Raw genomic sequence first — 15,206 nt, forward strand, 5'->3', positions numbered from 1 at the left:
ATGTAATTCCACAAGATGAGTTTGATTGGGAAAGTGTTACGTGAAAATTCTGTTCACATGTTGGGTGTTGTCATTGGCAGGTTAGAAGAATCCTAATAAAACTTGAATCATTTGTATGAAGTTTTGCTGAGCTTGGTCCATATTTAACAAGTTAAATGGAACGATAAGCAACATGCATGTGCAATGGGTATAAATCTGGTGTATGAAATTAAAACACCCTTTGTTTTCATGTTTAGAAAAAACCTATCAGGAGGCGATACGAGCCATATGGTATATACTCTGATGATGATGCCAATAGCGATGCTTCTAGCGCTTGTTCAGAACGATCTTATGGCTCCAGAAATGGAGGTATTCCACACTACATGCGTCAAACAGAAGATGTGGCCGAGGTCTTGAATCACTGTGCCAGCTCAAATTGGTCTGAAAGGAAGGAAGGACTTGTAGGCCTTCAAAATCTATTAAAAAGTCAGAGAACCTTAAGGTAAGATGGCAAAATTGCAGGATCTATCTTTTCAGGAGTTTGCCAAATTCTATTAAATTGTGATTCATGTTTGTAATAAGTTAACATTTCATGAAAAAGTCTTTTTTTTTTTTTTTAAAGGTGGAAGAGTGAATTGGTGCAGCAATGTTGATATATATTTGGGTTTTCAAATTGACAATATTATTAATGTTAACCAATTTAAAATGGATTAACATTATTAGTATACTGCATATTCTGTCAAAGGTTGAAGTGCTATTATTTAGATCTGTCTGGAATGGAGTTAAAACGAGACTTGCTAATGTGCATATACATCTTCCGTCAAAAACTCTTAAGTAGTGGCATGGTAAATTGGTAAACTTGTGCCAATTTGGTATTTTAGTTTAGAAGTACAGCGCATAAACAGGCCCTTTCAGCCCAGCGGTCCACGCCGACCAGCGATCCCCGCACATTAACACTATCCTATGCCCACTAGGGATATTTTTTTAACATTTACCAAGCCAATTAACCTACATACCTGTTAATCTTTGGAGTGTGGGAGGAAACCGAAGATTTCGGAGAAAACCTACGCATGTCACGGGGAGAACGTACAAACTCCATACAGACAGCACCTGGAGTCAGGATCGAACCCGGGTCTCCTGCGCTGCATTCGCTCTATGGCAGCAACTCTACCGCTGTGCCACCGTGTCGCCCTATGAATATTGATATTATCACATGAACCAAGATACGGTTAAATATATAATTTGCGTGCTATCTACTCAAATCATACAATGCACGAGTACAATCAAGCCATCATACAAGTACAATACGTAGTGCAAGAGAAAAAAATCAAAATATAGTGTTACAACATTACAGTTACAGAGAAAGTACAGATTTTTTTTTAAAGTAAGATGTGCAATGAGGTAGGTTGGATAATTTGGAAGGCACCCTAGTTTATTTTGACCATTCAATTGACCATAACAGAATGGGGAAGGTCTGAAGAAGGGTCTCTACCCGAAACATCACCCAATCCTTCTCTCCAGAAATGCTTCCTGTCCCACTGAGTTACTCCAGCAGTTTGTCTCAGTGGATAAGAGGTTCTTACGTGAATCTGGTGGTATGTGTTTCCAAGCTTGTATATCTTCTGCCTGAAGGGAAAAAGGAGAAAAGGAATGGTGGGGGTAAAATAGTCCTTGATTTTGTTGATTGCTTTTTGCTTTCAGCATGGTGTAGAAAAATTCAATTGGTGGGGGGGAAGAAGATTGGGGGAGGCTGGTTTGTCTGATAGGCTGCGCACATTACTTTCTGCGTTTACTTACGGTCTTGGGCGGAGCTATTGTCAAACCAAGCTGTGATGCATCCCAATAGTATTATTTGTACGGTGCATCTGTTGAAGTTGGTCAGAGTCGCGGAGGCCCGCTGAATTTTGTTAATCTTCTCAGGAAGGAGAGATGTTGGTGTGCTTTCTTGGCCATGACTTCAATGTGGTTGATCCAGGATAAATTGAAGCTCCCTACCATCTCCACTTCAACACCATTGATGCTGACTGGGTCGTGTACACCACTTTGTTGCCTGAAGTTGATAATTAGCTTGTTCGACTTGCTGCACTGGGGGAGAGGTTGTTGTCGTGACATCATGTAACTAAGCGCTCTAAATGCTTCCTGTATTCCATTAGGAATGCATACTTTTTGAACTCTGGTCATTAAGGATCTGTAATCCACTGGGTGGCACTGAGATGGTAGCCTCGCCAGCAGCCTATGTGTTATTTCGTTTTTTTTCGTTTTTTTTAAGTTTGAAATCTTTTTATTTGAATGTCACATCAATTTGCATACATACAATGATAACAGACAGTGACACTCAAGGCATAATTGTGCAACAGTACGTAAGCGGCCCTCAAAGCCCTTACCCTTACCCACCTTCAACCGACCTGAATCAGGTCGGAACCAAACGGGTACAAACAACACTCACATATGTACACATCCACATAAATACGTAGAGATAAACAAAACAAAATGTACTGGGAAGAAGAGAAGAAAAAAAAAGGAAAAAAAAAGTCAGTTATAACAGTAAATAAGTAGGTAATTAAATAAATAAGTGTGGGGAGGGGGAGGGGCTAAGGGGGGAGCAGCTGCAGTAAAGCAGTACAGTGATGGAAGCACTCAGTCCTCGTCCGAATCCGGGGACAAGTTAAGAGAGTTAACAAGTTCCAGGAAAGGGTTCCATGTGTCTATTAGGAATGCATACTTTTCGAACTCTGGTCATTAAGTAGCAACGTTACAAAATTTTGAGATTTAAAAAATCAAGTCTGTAATTTATCCCATCAGATAAAGCATAAAAATAAGTTTAATTTGACACCTAATTCATTTTCATATCTCAAGTATTTAGAAAGTTATGGCCATTTTCATACTCGGAAATTAGCATCTTGTTCCCTATTGATTTTCTATGGACATAACAAAAAAGCTGTGATCATGGACAGTCAAAAGGCCATAACCTTCTTAAAAATTAAGAGAACTGAATGAAATTTTCAGTTATCGTAGATTGAACCATTCTGAAACAAACATAAAATAATCTAACTTGGATGACCTGAAATTAAAGCATATAATTAGTTAGTTACCCAAGTGTAGCAAATTTCAAACTTCAATTACTAGATCTAAACATCTATCCATTTCTTAATAAATGATTAACGTTTTTAAATAGCCCAAGTGTCCAAATAATATTCATAAATAATTCACAATAAAACATGATTTTAAAATCTCATTTACATTAATTTATAGGCCAAATGGAAGGAATTTAGTGTTCAATTGCTGTAAATTAAAGTCAATTTTAAATCGGCTTTCTAGTGGGTTCCTGTGAACGCGCTGGTTTAGAACGTTCACATTGCGCTGGATTAATGCCCTCAAATGCCCAGAAAAATACTGCGGGATATAAAGAGCCCAAAATTAGCTACTCGCTATAGTAAACTTTATATACAGGGTTCTTAAGAAGCCCCTTTTAATGTAAAAATAAGGTACATACCTTTAATTGTTTGCTTTATAAAACCCTGGGGCTGCGAGAGGTTGCGGGTTTAGAGAGTGATTTTTAAACTACTATAACTATTATACAAGGCCATAAAAACTAATAATACCTTTTGCGACGGGGTCTTTCAGCGATTTTTCGTTAATGATTTACTAGGCTGAACATTTTCGATTGCAACAGCCTAGTAAAAATCGCGTTTTAAACCCGCCCCCTCTAAACAGCGCCAAAATCACGCACACGGGGTGGGGCAGATTCTCAGACACGATTCAGGTAGGTTTTGTAACATACCTACATTAAGGATCTGTAATCCACTGGGTGGCACTGAGATGGTAGCCTCGCCAGCAGCTTGTGTGTTATTTTGACTTTTTTTGTTATTTTTAATGTGTCTAAAATGTATGTTTTAGTGTTTCTCTGTATGCTTTATGTGGGGGGGGGGAGAAATAGGGGGAAACCGTTTTCAGTCACTTACCTCGACAGAGATGTGATCTTTCTCTCCCCCCCCCATTGCGGCCTAACAACTGGTTTGGTGAGGCCTTTCCTGGAGACCAGCGCGTTGCTTCATGCCACAAGCACGGTGCGGACTTACCATTGCGGAGCGGGCGATCTTTTGCCGAGGATCGCTGTGGAATTGTTCCGATCGCGGGGCCTGTGGACTTTAACACCGTGAAGCCGCGGTTTCCGGTAAGAAGAGGCTGACTCGGGAGCCCCATGCCAATGAGTGTTCCTATCTACCCGACGCTGGAGCTTCCATCATTCCGACGAGAAGGCTTGAACAGCGGACCGTCGGCAACGGCCCCATTCAAAGGCGCCGACCACGACAGGTGAACAAAGGAGGAAGATGACTGAACTTTATTACCTTCCATCACAGTGAGGAATGTTGATTCCACTGTGGTGGATGTTTATGTTAAATCTATTGTGGATTGCGTTCTTTTTACTTGTATGACTGTATGGCAACTCAGATATCACTGTACCTTAATTGGTACAAGTGACAATAAAGGTGAACTTGAAGGTCTTTTATTTAAAAAACAATGTTAAAAAATCACATTGGCAGAAATATTGATCTACTTGTATTCATTTACTTTACAGCCGTGTTGAATTGAAGCGTTTGTGGGAAATCTTCACTCGTATGTTTGCAGATCCTCATAGCAAGGTAACCTCTTTTTAAAAAAAAACAGTATTTGCGAGCCATCTCTTGCATGTATATGTAAACAGCTTTGTGCTTTGTGTGATTGCATGTCACTTTAAAAGCTATTTGTTTTCATGGTTTACGTCACAAATTTAAAAGTGGACGATTGTTTTCGGAATGTTTTTATCTCTTAAGCAATGAGCTTTAATAAATGTCACTGCATTAGATTTGTCGTTAGATTCGGTTTTTTTTAAATAATCAGTTTGAATATTTCCAGAGCTTTAACGTTGAAAATGTTCATGCAATAAAAACAATTTGCAACACTCAAGAACAGACCTTTTAAAAAGCAGATTTTACATTTGTCCAGAACTTCATAAATATATTTAATTTAAATCCAAGTCCAAAATTGTGACACTTTTCACATAGTATTTATTGCACATTAGTGCAGGTAATGTCAATTTTAGGAAAAATTCCAAATGCAAATTTTTGTGTAAATTTTGGAAAATTAATCTGCAACAAATAAAACCCAGATTTTAATGTGCTGTATTTTGGCCAGGAGTACCTGTTGAATGTAAAAAGTAATTTGCCATTTGTCCGACCCTACCTATAAAAAAGCTTTTTTTTCGATTATGAAGTGATTGATGTATTTCAGTAACCTTTGCAGAGCACTGTGACTTTGAAATCTACTCCATTAATCAATGGTTTGTTTTCTTGCATGTCCTGTCCTTTGTTGGAACTCAACAGAGAGTAAGTGTTGTTTTTACTGTTCACTACCGCTAACAAATATAACAAAATCTTTGAAAGTAAGCTCTGAGTTTCAGTGTTATTTTTTAATTCAGTTATTTTTTTTTTAAATAGACAATTTCAGGAAGGTTATCATCTATCTTTAAATGTTTGTTCACTGAAAATCTGGTAATTTTAGGTGTAAGCCGTTCTTTTAAATTTAAATTACAGTTTAATTATAGAGTTGATGTGCTGGTCTTAATGCAATGTGAACCCTGATTTAGTAGTTTTAGAACTTTTATTTCTATGAAAGAAGTAAGGTAAATTTCACAAGGATGAGTCAGATTAATATACAGTGCCCTCCATTTGGGACAAAGACCCATCATTTGTTTATTTTCCTCTGTACTCCACAATTTGAGATTCGTAATAGAAAAAAAATCACATATGGTTGAAGTGCACATTGTCGGATTGTATTAAAGGGTATTTGTATACATTTTGGTTACACCATGTAGAAATTACAGCTATGTTTATACATGGGCCCCTCATTTCAGGGCACCACAATGTTTGGGACACATGGCTTCACAGGTGTTTGTAATTGCTCAGGTGTGTTTAATTGCCTCCTTAATGCAGGTAGAAGAGAGCTCTCAGCACCTAGTCTTTCCTCCAGTCTTTCCATCACCCCTTTGGAAGCTTTTCTTAAAGTTGTGCCAATGAAAGTCAAAGAAGCCATTATGAGACTGAGAAACAAGAATAAAACTGTTAGAGACATCAGTCAAACCTTAGGCTTGCCAAAATCAATTGTTTGGAACATGGGCGGAAATCCTGAGGGGGGAGGGGGGACGCGTCCCCTCCATGTTTTGAGTGGTGGGGGACAATTCCCCCCCCCGGCCCCATTTTTTGTAATCATGATTTTGAAATTCGGTGAAAAAAACTATTAAAAATCTCCGCTTTCTGCGAGACAGTAGGGGTGGGACTGATGATCGAGGGCGCCAAAACAAGCATAAGCTAAAGATGACTGCAATAAAGGCCTGGCAGAGCATCACCAAAGAAGACACCCAGCAACTGGTGATGTGCATGAATCGCAGACTTCAAGCAGTCATTGCATGCAAAGGATATGCAGCAAAATACTAAACATGACTACTTTCATTTACATGACATTGCTGTGTCACTAACATTTTGGTGCCCTGAAATGGGAGGAACTATGTATAAACACTGCCAGTAATTTCTACGTGGTGAAACCAAAATGTATAAAAATGGTCTTCATTAAAATCTGACAGTGCACTTTAACCACGTGTGATTTTTTTTCTATTACTAATCTCTAATTGTGGAGTACAGAGGCAAATAACAAATAATGGGTCTTTGTCCCAAACATTTGGAGGGCACTGTACATTCTTGTTATATGTTTGGTAAAACAAAGAACATGAGCTTCCTCATCTCCTTGGTTAATTACCTTTTGCTGCATTCAAGAATAGAAATGAAAAGGACAATACAAGAAGCAAAGACAGCATAAATTAATATAGTGGAGTTTATATAGAAATTGGGGATGAGACTAATTATACAGCAAGAAGATGATCCCTGTATTAAGGCAGAGGGCATTGTTTGAGTATATAATGCACATTTTGGGTTGGACCTTGCTGAGGAAAATGACAATCCCAAAATCTAAGCATTAGAGATGATAAATGGGGTGAAAATCAGTCAGAAGATACTAGGAAGGCATGAAGGAAGATCAGTACCTCGAAACATGTTGTTATGACTATCACTGAGACTTGGTTGTGGGAGAGACAGGACCGGCAGCTCACTATGATGTTTCAGACATGATTGTTATGATAGTTATGTTTATTGTTTAGATTAGTTTGATTTAGTTTAATTAGGATTAAATAAGAGGGAGGCAAAAAGATGGAGTAATTGCATTTCTTATCAGGGAGAATGTTATTGTTGCACTCTGAGAGGACGCACTCTTGGTTTCTGTTAAGGTAACTCCTCCTTGGTTTCAATTCTTAATTATATAAAAAATGGAAGGAAACGCCCTGTTTCTCTACACATTTTCATTGTGGCATCAGGCTGTTTCATGAGTCTACACTGTTCTATTCCGCTCATCAGCAATTAACATAATATATTTAATTCTAGGTATTCAGCATGTTTTTGGAGACTCTGGTAGATTTCATCATAATCCATAAAGAAGATCTACAGGACTGGCTGTTTGTGCTCCTGACTCAGCTTTTAAAGAAAATGGGGGCTGATTTGTTAGGTTCTGTGCAGGCAAAGGTTCAGAAGGCACTAGATGTCACAAGGTAAGAGCAGGCAATCTTTAGCAGTTTCTTTCTTTTTATTATAGTAGATTGAAAATGTACCTTATTAACATGCTTATTTACTGGGGGGTTTTTAAGGATCTAATTTGATAGCTGTCTAAGTTATTTTACACTTTTTGAATGGAGTATCTTTCTTAAGGTAGAACATATTGGTGCTTTGAGGTGTGGTATGACCACATTTGAAGTATTATGTGCAGTCTGGTCACCTACCTATAGAAATGATGTCATTAAGTTAGAAGGGTGCACAGTTTAAGAATAAGTGGCAGGCCATTTCGAACGGACATGAGGAAAAACCTTTTCACCCAGAGAGTTGTGAATCTGTGGAATTCTCTGCCTCAGAAGGCAGTGGAGGCCAATTCTCTGAATGCTTTCAAGAGAGAGTTAGATAAAGCTCTTAAAGATAGCGAAGTCAAGGGATAGGGGGAGAAGGCAGGAACTGGGTACTGATTGTGGATGATCAGCCATGATCACAATGAATGGCGGTGCTGGCTCGAAGGACCGAATGGCCTACTCCTGCACATATTGTCTATTGTTACGGGACTGGAGGACTTAATAGGCTGGGATTTTTTTCTCTGGCGACAGGATAGACCATGCCTTTTTCCCTGTAGTATTGAGGGGTGGTACAGTTGTATGGAATCATGAAGACATAGATAAGTTGAATGGTCAGTCTTTTTTCCACGGGAGGCGAGTCTATATCTAGGCTGCATAGATTTAAGGTGAGGGGGAAAGATTTAAAGGAACCCAGTGGTGCAACTTTTTCACACTGAGTTTGGTGGGTATGTCGAGCGAACTGGCAGCAGGAGAGGTAGAGTTGGGAACGATTAGCGCGTTTGAAAGACATTTTGATTTGTATATGAATATGAAAGGTTGAGTGGGATATGGGCTAAAAGCATGCAAATAAGAGCTGCTCAGGTTGGCAACATGTTCACCCTGTACAATCTCTAAACTAAATAGTGGGGGGGGGGGAGGGGAGTTGGGTCGACAGACTGGAAGTTTGAGCGTGAAGTTAAGGGGAAAGAGTGCAGGAGAAGTTACAGAAGTCTTCAGAAGAATGGAATGGAAAGTTTAAGAAGGGATAAGAGAGTAAGGTCGGGAAAATCGGGACCGGTGTGAGAGGAGGGGAGGTGAATACCGAATTAAAGCTGTTGTATTTAAATGCACGTAGTATAAGAAACAAAGTGGACGAGTTCGTAGCACAGTTAGAAATTGGTAGGTATGATGTTGTTGGAATTAGACGTGACTGCAAGAGGATCGGAGCTGGGGGCTGAATATTCAAGGTTATACGTCCTATTGGAAGCTCTTGGTAAGAAATTATATTCTGTCCTCGGCGAGGGGTGACATAGGATTAGAGGATGTAGAGTCATTGTGGGTAGAGCTAAGAAATTGTAAGGCCCTAAAGACCCTAATGGGAGTCATTTGCAGGCACCCAAACAGTAGCCAGGATATAGGGTACTAGTTATATCAGGAGATATAATCGACATGTAAGAAAGCAATGCTATGGTGGTCATGGGAGATTTCAATATGGAGGTAGACTTGGAAAATCAAGTTGGTACTGGACCCCAAGAAAGGGAATTTGTAGAGTGCCTCCGAGATTTTTTATTTTGGAGCAGTGTGTAGTGGAGCATACCAGGGAAAAGGCAATTCTGGATTTAGTTTTGTGTAATGAACCGGATTTGTTGAAGGAACTAAAAGGTAAAGGAATCACTAGGAAGTAGCGACCACAATATGATGAGATTTAACCTGAAACTTGAGAGGGTGAAGGTGGAATGGCTGACAAGGGAAGTCAAGGACAGTATAAAACTAAAAGAGAAGATGTATAATATTGTAAAAAAATAGTGGGAAGTCGGAGGATTGGGAAGCTTTTAAAAAAACAATATAAGGTAATTAAAAAGGTAATACAGGGAGAAAGATGAAATACAAAGGTAAGCTAGCAAATTATATAAAAGAGTGTTTCTTCAGTTATATAAAGAGTTAGAGGCAAGAGTGGATGTTGGGCCACTGAAAAATGATGCAGGAGAAGTGATAATGGGGAATAAAGAAATGGCAGAAGAGTTGAATAACTTTTTTGCAGCAGTTTTCACAGTGGAAGACAACAGCAATGTGCCTGAAATTCAAGAGAGTCGGGGAGTGGAAGTTAGTGAAGTGGCTATTACTGGGGAGAAGGTGTTTGGGCAACTGAAAGAGCGGAAGGTGGATAAGTCACCTGGATCGGATGGGCTGCACCCCAAGGTTCTGGTAGAGGTGACTTTAGAGATTGCAGAGGCACTAATAGTGATATTTCAAGAATCACTTGAGTCTGGAGTGGTTCCAGATTGGAAAATTGCCAATATTACCCCGCTGTACAAAAAGGGAGCAAAGCAGAATAGTGGGAACTATAGGCCGGTTAATCTGACTTCAGTGGTTAGTAAGATTTTATAATCTATTGTAAAGGATGAGGTTACGGAGTACTTCGAAGTTCATGATAAAATAGGCCGAAGTCAGCATGGTTTTGTGCTGGAATTCTTTGAAGAAGTAAATAATAGGACAGACAAAGGAGAGTTGGATGTTTACCTAGATTTTCAGAATGTTTTTGATAAAGAGCCAGACTGGAGGCTGCCACAGAAGATGAGAGCCCATGGTATTAAAGGGCAGATACTAGCATGGATAGGTTGGCTGGATGGCAGAAGGCAAAGAGTGGCAATAAAGGGGACTTTTACTAGTTGGCTGCCAGTGACTAGTGGAGTTCCACAGGGGTCGGTGCTGAGGCCGCTACTCTTCACATTGTACATTAATGATTTGTATGAGGGGATTGCACGCATTGTGGCCAAGTTTGTGGATGATACGACAATAGGTGGAGGGCCAGGTAGTGTAGAGAAAGCAGGGCCTCTGCTGAAGAACTTGGACAGGTTGGGAGAGTGGGCAGAGATGTGGCAGATGGAATATAGTGTTGCAAAGTGCTGGCCCTGGAGAGGGTCCAGAGGAGGTTTACAAAAATGATCCCAGGAATGAGTGGGTTGACATGTTGAGTGTTTGACAGCACTGGGCCTGTACTCGTTGGAGTTTTGAAGAATGAGGGGGGACCTCATTGAAATGTACTGAATAGTAAAATGCTTGGGTAGAGTGAATGTGAAGAGGATGTTTCCACTAGTGGGCGAGTCAAGGACTAGAGGTCATAGCCTCAGAATTGAAGGACGTTCTTTTAGGAAGAAGATGAGGAGGAATTTGTCAGAGGGTTGTGAAAGTGTGGAATTCTTTCTCACAGAAGATTGTGGAGGCTAAGTCAATGTTTTTAAATGTCAAATGTTTTTAAGGAAGAGATAAATAGATTCTTGATTAGTACTGGTGTCAGGGGTTAAGGGAAGGTAGGAGTATGGGCTTAGGAGGGATCAGCCATGATTGAATGACGGAGTAGCCTTGATGGGCTGAATGGCCTAATTCTGTTACTATCACATAATCAATTGACATATTGGGTCAATATCCGTGTTGTATAATCCTGACAATCTTTTTCCTAAATTTATCCTGTGTTCACCTAGTAGCCTTTTGGAAAACTTGCAAATGGAACAAATCATGCATAAATAAAAATCACTGTATTTCAAAAATTTGTTTTGGAAATCTGGTTTCAAAGTACATCCGAAGGAATGTTCATTTGTTTGAATCAGATTAGCGATATCCATACCGATAAATTATAGGAAAATACAATGGTTGTTGTAAGTCTTAAATCGAAATAGGTAATGGTGTGAAACATCCAACTGGCTAACATATGGAGAAAGAGAGAGTATTCCAATAATAATCTTGTGTCGTAACTGGAAAATGTAAAGAATTAGCCGATTGTACAGTAAAAGCAAGGAAAAGATGTGAGGTTGACGTGAGAGGAAAGAACAAAGGTGAAGAAGACCTGCAATGGATTGTAATAGTTTGAAGGACAAAAGGTTTGACAATGCAAGTAAAAAAAAAAAGCATGTTCATTTTGTTTTAATACATAATAATTAACTAATGGTAAAGACAAGAACAATCATCACAATCCATTTGGAAAAATACACTAACACCTTTTTTTATTTCACTTATAGAGAGTCTTTCCCATTTGATCAACAATTCAATATTCTTATGCGCTTTATTGTGGATCAAACACAAACGCCTAACCTTAAGGTTGGTATACAAATGACATTTTAAAATATCTAGCTGGAATTCCATGCTAGATTTTGGGAATATGTATGAATTAATGTTTTTACACATTTAATTATATTGATCCTCTCTTGAATTTTCACCTGACATCCCAATACATGTTGCATGTATGAGCAAGTATTAATACCTTAGCTCTTGGGGAAATAGTCATGTTTTCTTCTTATTTTCTGCTGATTTTATATGATAGTTGGTGATTGGCAGTTAGATGAGATAAGTAGATTTTAATGACTGATCTTTCAATGAAAAGCAAAAATATCCGAATTGGCCTTTCTCCTGACGTAATAGGCATAGATTTTCTTCTTGCTTAGATTCTTGAATTTGTCTTCCTTTCACAGTCTTAGTGGAAATAGTCATTGAACTAATTTGGTTAGTGTACCCTGTCAGATTGATCATTCCCTCATGTCCAACACAACTTATCTGTGAGAATTTGGACAAGTAGCTGAGGTACTTCAAATATGTTAGGATTATATTTGTATATTAACATGAAAACATTGGAACAGTAATTGACCTCTTGTTCTTCAAGCCTACCCCACATTTCAACATGATCATAGTTGATCTCTGCTGGCCTCAAATATCCTAGCCATAAACACCCTTGAGGGCAGAGACTGCCAGAGATTCACTGCCCTCTGAGAGAAGAAATGTATAAGAAGAAAAGTAAAATAAGTTTATTCTCTTTCAATGTTAAGGGATTGTTGTTAAAAAAACCTCAATTTCTTGAAAATAATTATTTTGTTTCAGTTATTCATGCAATCAATATGGCATTGCTTTTTCTTCAACCCACTCAAGTATGTTTATTTGTAGGTTAAAGTTGCTATCTTGAAGTATATTGAGAGGCTGGCGAGACAGATGGACCCAGCAGATTTTGTTAATTCCAGTGAGACCCGCCTTGCTGTATCCCGAATCATAACCTGGACAACTGAACCAAAGAGCTCTGATGTGAGAAAGGTAGGGATTTATTATGTTTAGAATCTCTTTGCCAGCAGTGGTCGAATTTGCTCCTTCTGGCTCTATTTGGGGAATCAGAAATGCTCACTCATTTTCCATTCAGCTATGTTGCATTAATGCATTTGTTGTACTCCAATCTCATGACATTACATTCCCCTTTCTGTTTAGTCTCCGTTATTTAATCCTTGAGTAAACAGAAATGAAATTGGAAGTCAAATAGAACATTTTTCTTTTTATTTGCTTGGCGAGAGCATTGATGACAAGCCCAGCAATTATTGTCCATGGCTAATTGTCCTTGAAAAGATCTGTGCTTTGAACTGCATTGGTTGATGGTATTACCACAGTGCAAGGAATCAGGATGATATGTTACTTGGGGAAACTTTTCCATGCAATGTTATTTTCATTCTGAGTAGACTACTTTAGACTTTGGAGATACACCACGGGAACAGGTCCTTCGGCCCAACGAGTCCGCGTTGACCAGTGATCGCCCAGTACATTAGCACTATCCTACGCATTAGGGGCATTTTACATTTTTATATGTCAATTAACCTACAAACCTGCACGTTGGCTCGATTGTAATTATGTATTGGCTTTCCGCTGACTGGTTAGCATGCAACAAAAGCTTATCACTGTACCTCGATACACGTGACAATAAACAAAACATCTTTGGAGTGTGGTTGAAACCGGACAAACTCCATAAAAATCCATACAGACAGCTCCTGTAGTCAGGATCAAACCCGGGTGTCTGGTGCTGTAAGGCAGCTACTCTACCGCTGTGCCAGTTGTGGTTTTGGGTTGGGGAGGAGTACTGTTTGGTTTGGGGAGGAGTGCAGTTGAATCATGAAGTTTCTGTGGATGCTTTGTAAATGGTGTATGCTACAAAAAGGTGATGCCAGTAGATGAGGTGCTTTGCTGTTGCTGAAGCTGAGATCAGCTGGATTAGTGCAAAGTAATCCATCAATGTCCTGATGTGGCTTGTTGATGGTGAAAAGACTTGTGTGAGGCAGTAGGCAATTGCTGCTGAATACAGAATGATCTAGTGGACAGTCTTTGTACAGCTACTTCATTTAACTTGGTGTATTTGACAATGATAATGACATTGAAGTGGCATCTTTTTCTCCTGTTGGAAATTGTCCTTTTCCAGCACTTCCATTACCTTAATATTATACAAGGCTATGATTCAGCTCTGATTTTAACTACAGTCTGAATCTAAATACAGAAAGCTACTGAGGCACGAGTTAGCAATGCTTGTTTGTAAGACTACATTAAAATAATTGATAGTCATCAACTGTCATTGACTAACGTTTACAATGTTGATAGCCCTTTTGAGGCTAAGAAAACACAATAGCAAAATTGTTATCAAAAGATTAGATAATAGATTAGAGGAAAAGTAATACAATGTCAAAAAGCATGAGAATTGGAGAAAAAAAAAATCAGAAGATATTTCAGCAGATATTAATGATTTCGATGAAAATGTACAAGGCATGATTAATTTGCAGATGGCATTAAAGTGGGTGGTATCATAGACAGCAAAGATAGTTATACAAAGTAGCAGGATCTTGATCAACTGGGCAAGTGGGTTGAGGAATGTTTAATGCAGGTAAGTAAGTGAAAGGTGTTGCAGTTTGGGATGTCAAACCAGGCCAGGACCTTCAGAGTAAATGGCAAGGCCCTAAAGAGTGTTGATGCACAAAGGGACCGAGGAGTGCAGTTACATAGTTCCCTGAAGGTGGTGTCACAGAATGGTCAGGAAGGTTTCCAGTACATTGGCTTTCATCAGTCAGAATAGATTTGGACAAGTACATGGAAAGATATTTAAGTTATTGTAATCGTGAATGTACTACGTTGTTGCGTAAACCGTTCAGGTTTGATAGTATCCTTCAGTTTGGGAAACCTTTATCTGATCAAGTCTACAAATGACGATATCCACTCAAATTTATTGTTTGATCTCAGGCAATTAGGGATGGGCAATAAATGCTGGCTTTGCTCTCATTATCCACATTTCGTGCACGAATATAAAAAAAATGACCATGCAGTATTTTCAGATCCAGCCAGTGTTACAACAGAGAGCTCTTAAAATTTTTAAATTAATTGTTTCTTATCTGATTCGATTATTTTGCACTGGCTAATGTGAAAATTTCATGATGTTTAATATGATTTTGGCATTTAAAAAAAAAAGTTTTGCTAACTGCTTCAAAGGCTTTGCTTTACAAATTGATAAATATTGATTATAATGTATGCATGAGGGGAAAGCCAATAATATTCGAATAGTAGCAATCCACAGCTTAAGTAAAGGTATAGGCTGCATCTATCTGTTCCAAACACAATTGGTGAACTTGATCACTTTCTGTCATGGCTCTTCAGCTTTATATACGTTTTTTTAATCATGCAACTGCTGTTTATTGTATTCTAAAGTTTTTCTAATACCCTTCCCACCTGTCAAACCCAGACTGTGCATAATTGGTTGAGT

At 38.8% G+C, this 15,206-nt stretch overlaps 1 protein-coding gene across 1 annotated transcript in view; it reads left to right on the top strand.

Moving 5' to 3' along the window:
- Positions 1 to 15,206, top strand: part of clasp1a (cytoplasmic linker associated protein 1a) — a 181,659-nt gene that overhangs the window by 126,014 nt on the left and 40,439 nt on the right. The window contains exons 27-32 of the mRNA XM_055638729.1: positions 237 to 481; positions 4,559 to 4,622; positions 5,343 to 5,345; positions 7,449 to 7,612; positions 11,677 to 11,755; positions 12,593 to 12,736. Coding sequence (XP_055494704.1) covers positions 237 to 481; positions 4,559 to 4,622; positions 5,343 to 5,345; positions 7,449 to 7,612; positions 11,677 to 11,755; positions 12,593 to 12,736 — 699 coding nt within the window. The remainder of the gene's footprint in view (positions 1 to 236; positions 482 to 4,558; positions 4,623 to 5,342; positions 5,346 to 7,448; positions 7,613 to 11,676; positions 11,756 to 12,592; positions 12,737 to 15,206) is intronic.

This window comes from Leucoraja erinacea, chromosome 7 (genome assembly GCF_028641065.1).
Source record: "Leucoraja erinacea ecotype New England chromosome 7, Leri_hhj_1, whole genome shotgun sequence".
In the NCBI taxonomy this organism is placed as follows: domain Eukaryota; kingdom Metazoa; phylum Chordata; class Chondrichthyes; order Rajiformes; family Rajidae; genus Leucoraja; species Leucoraja erinaceus.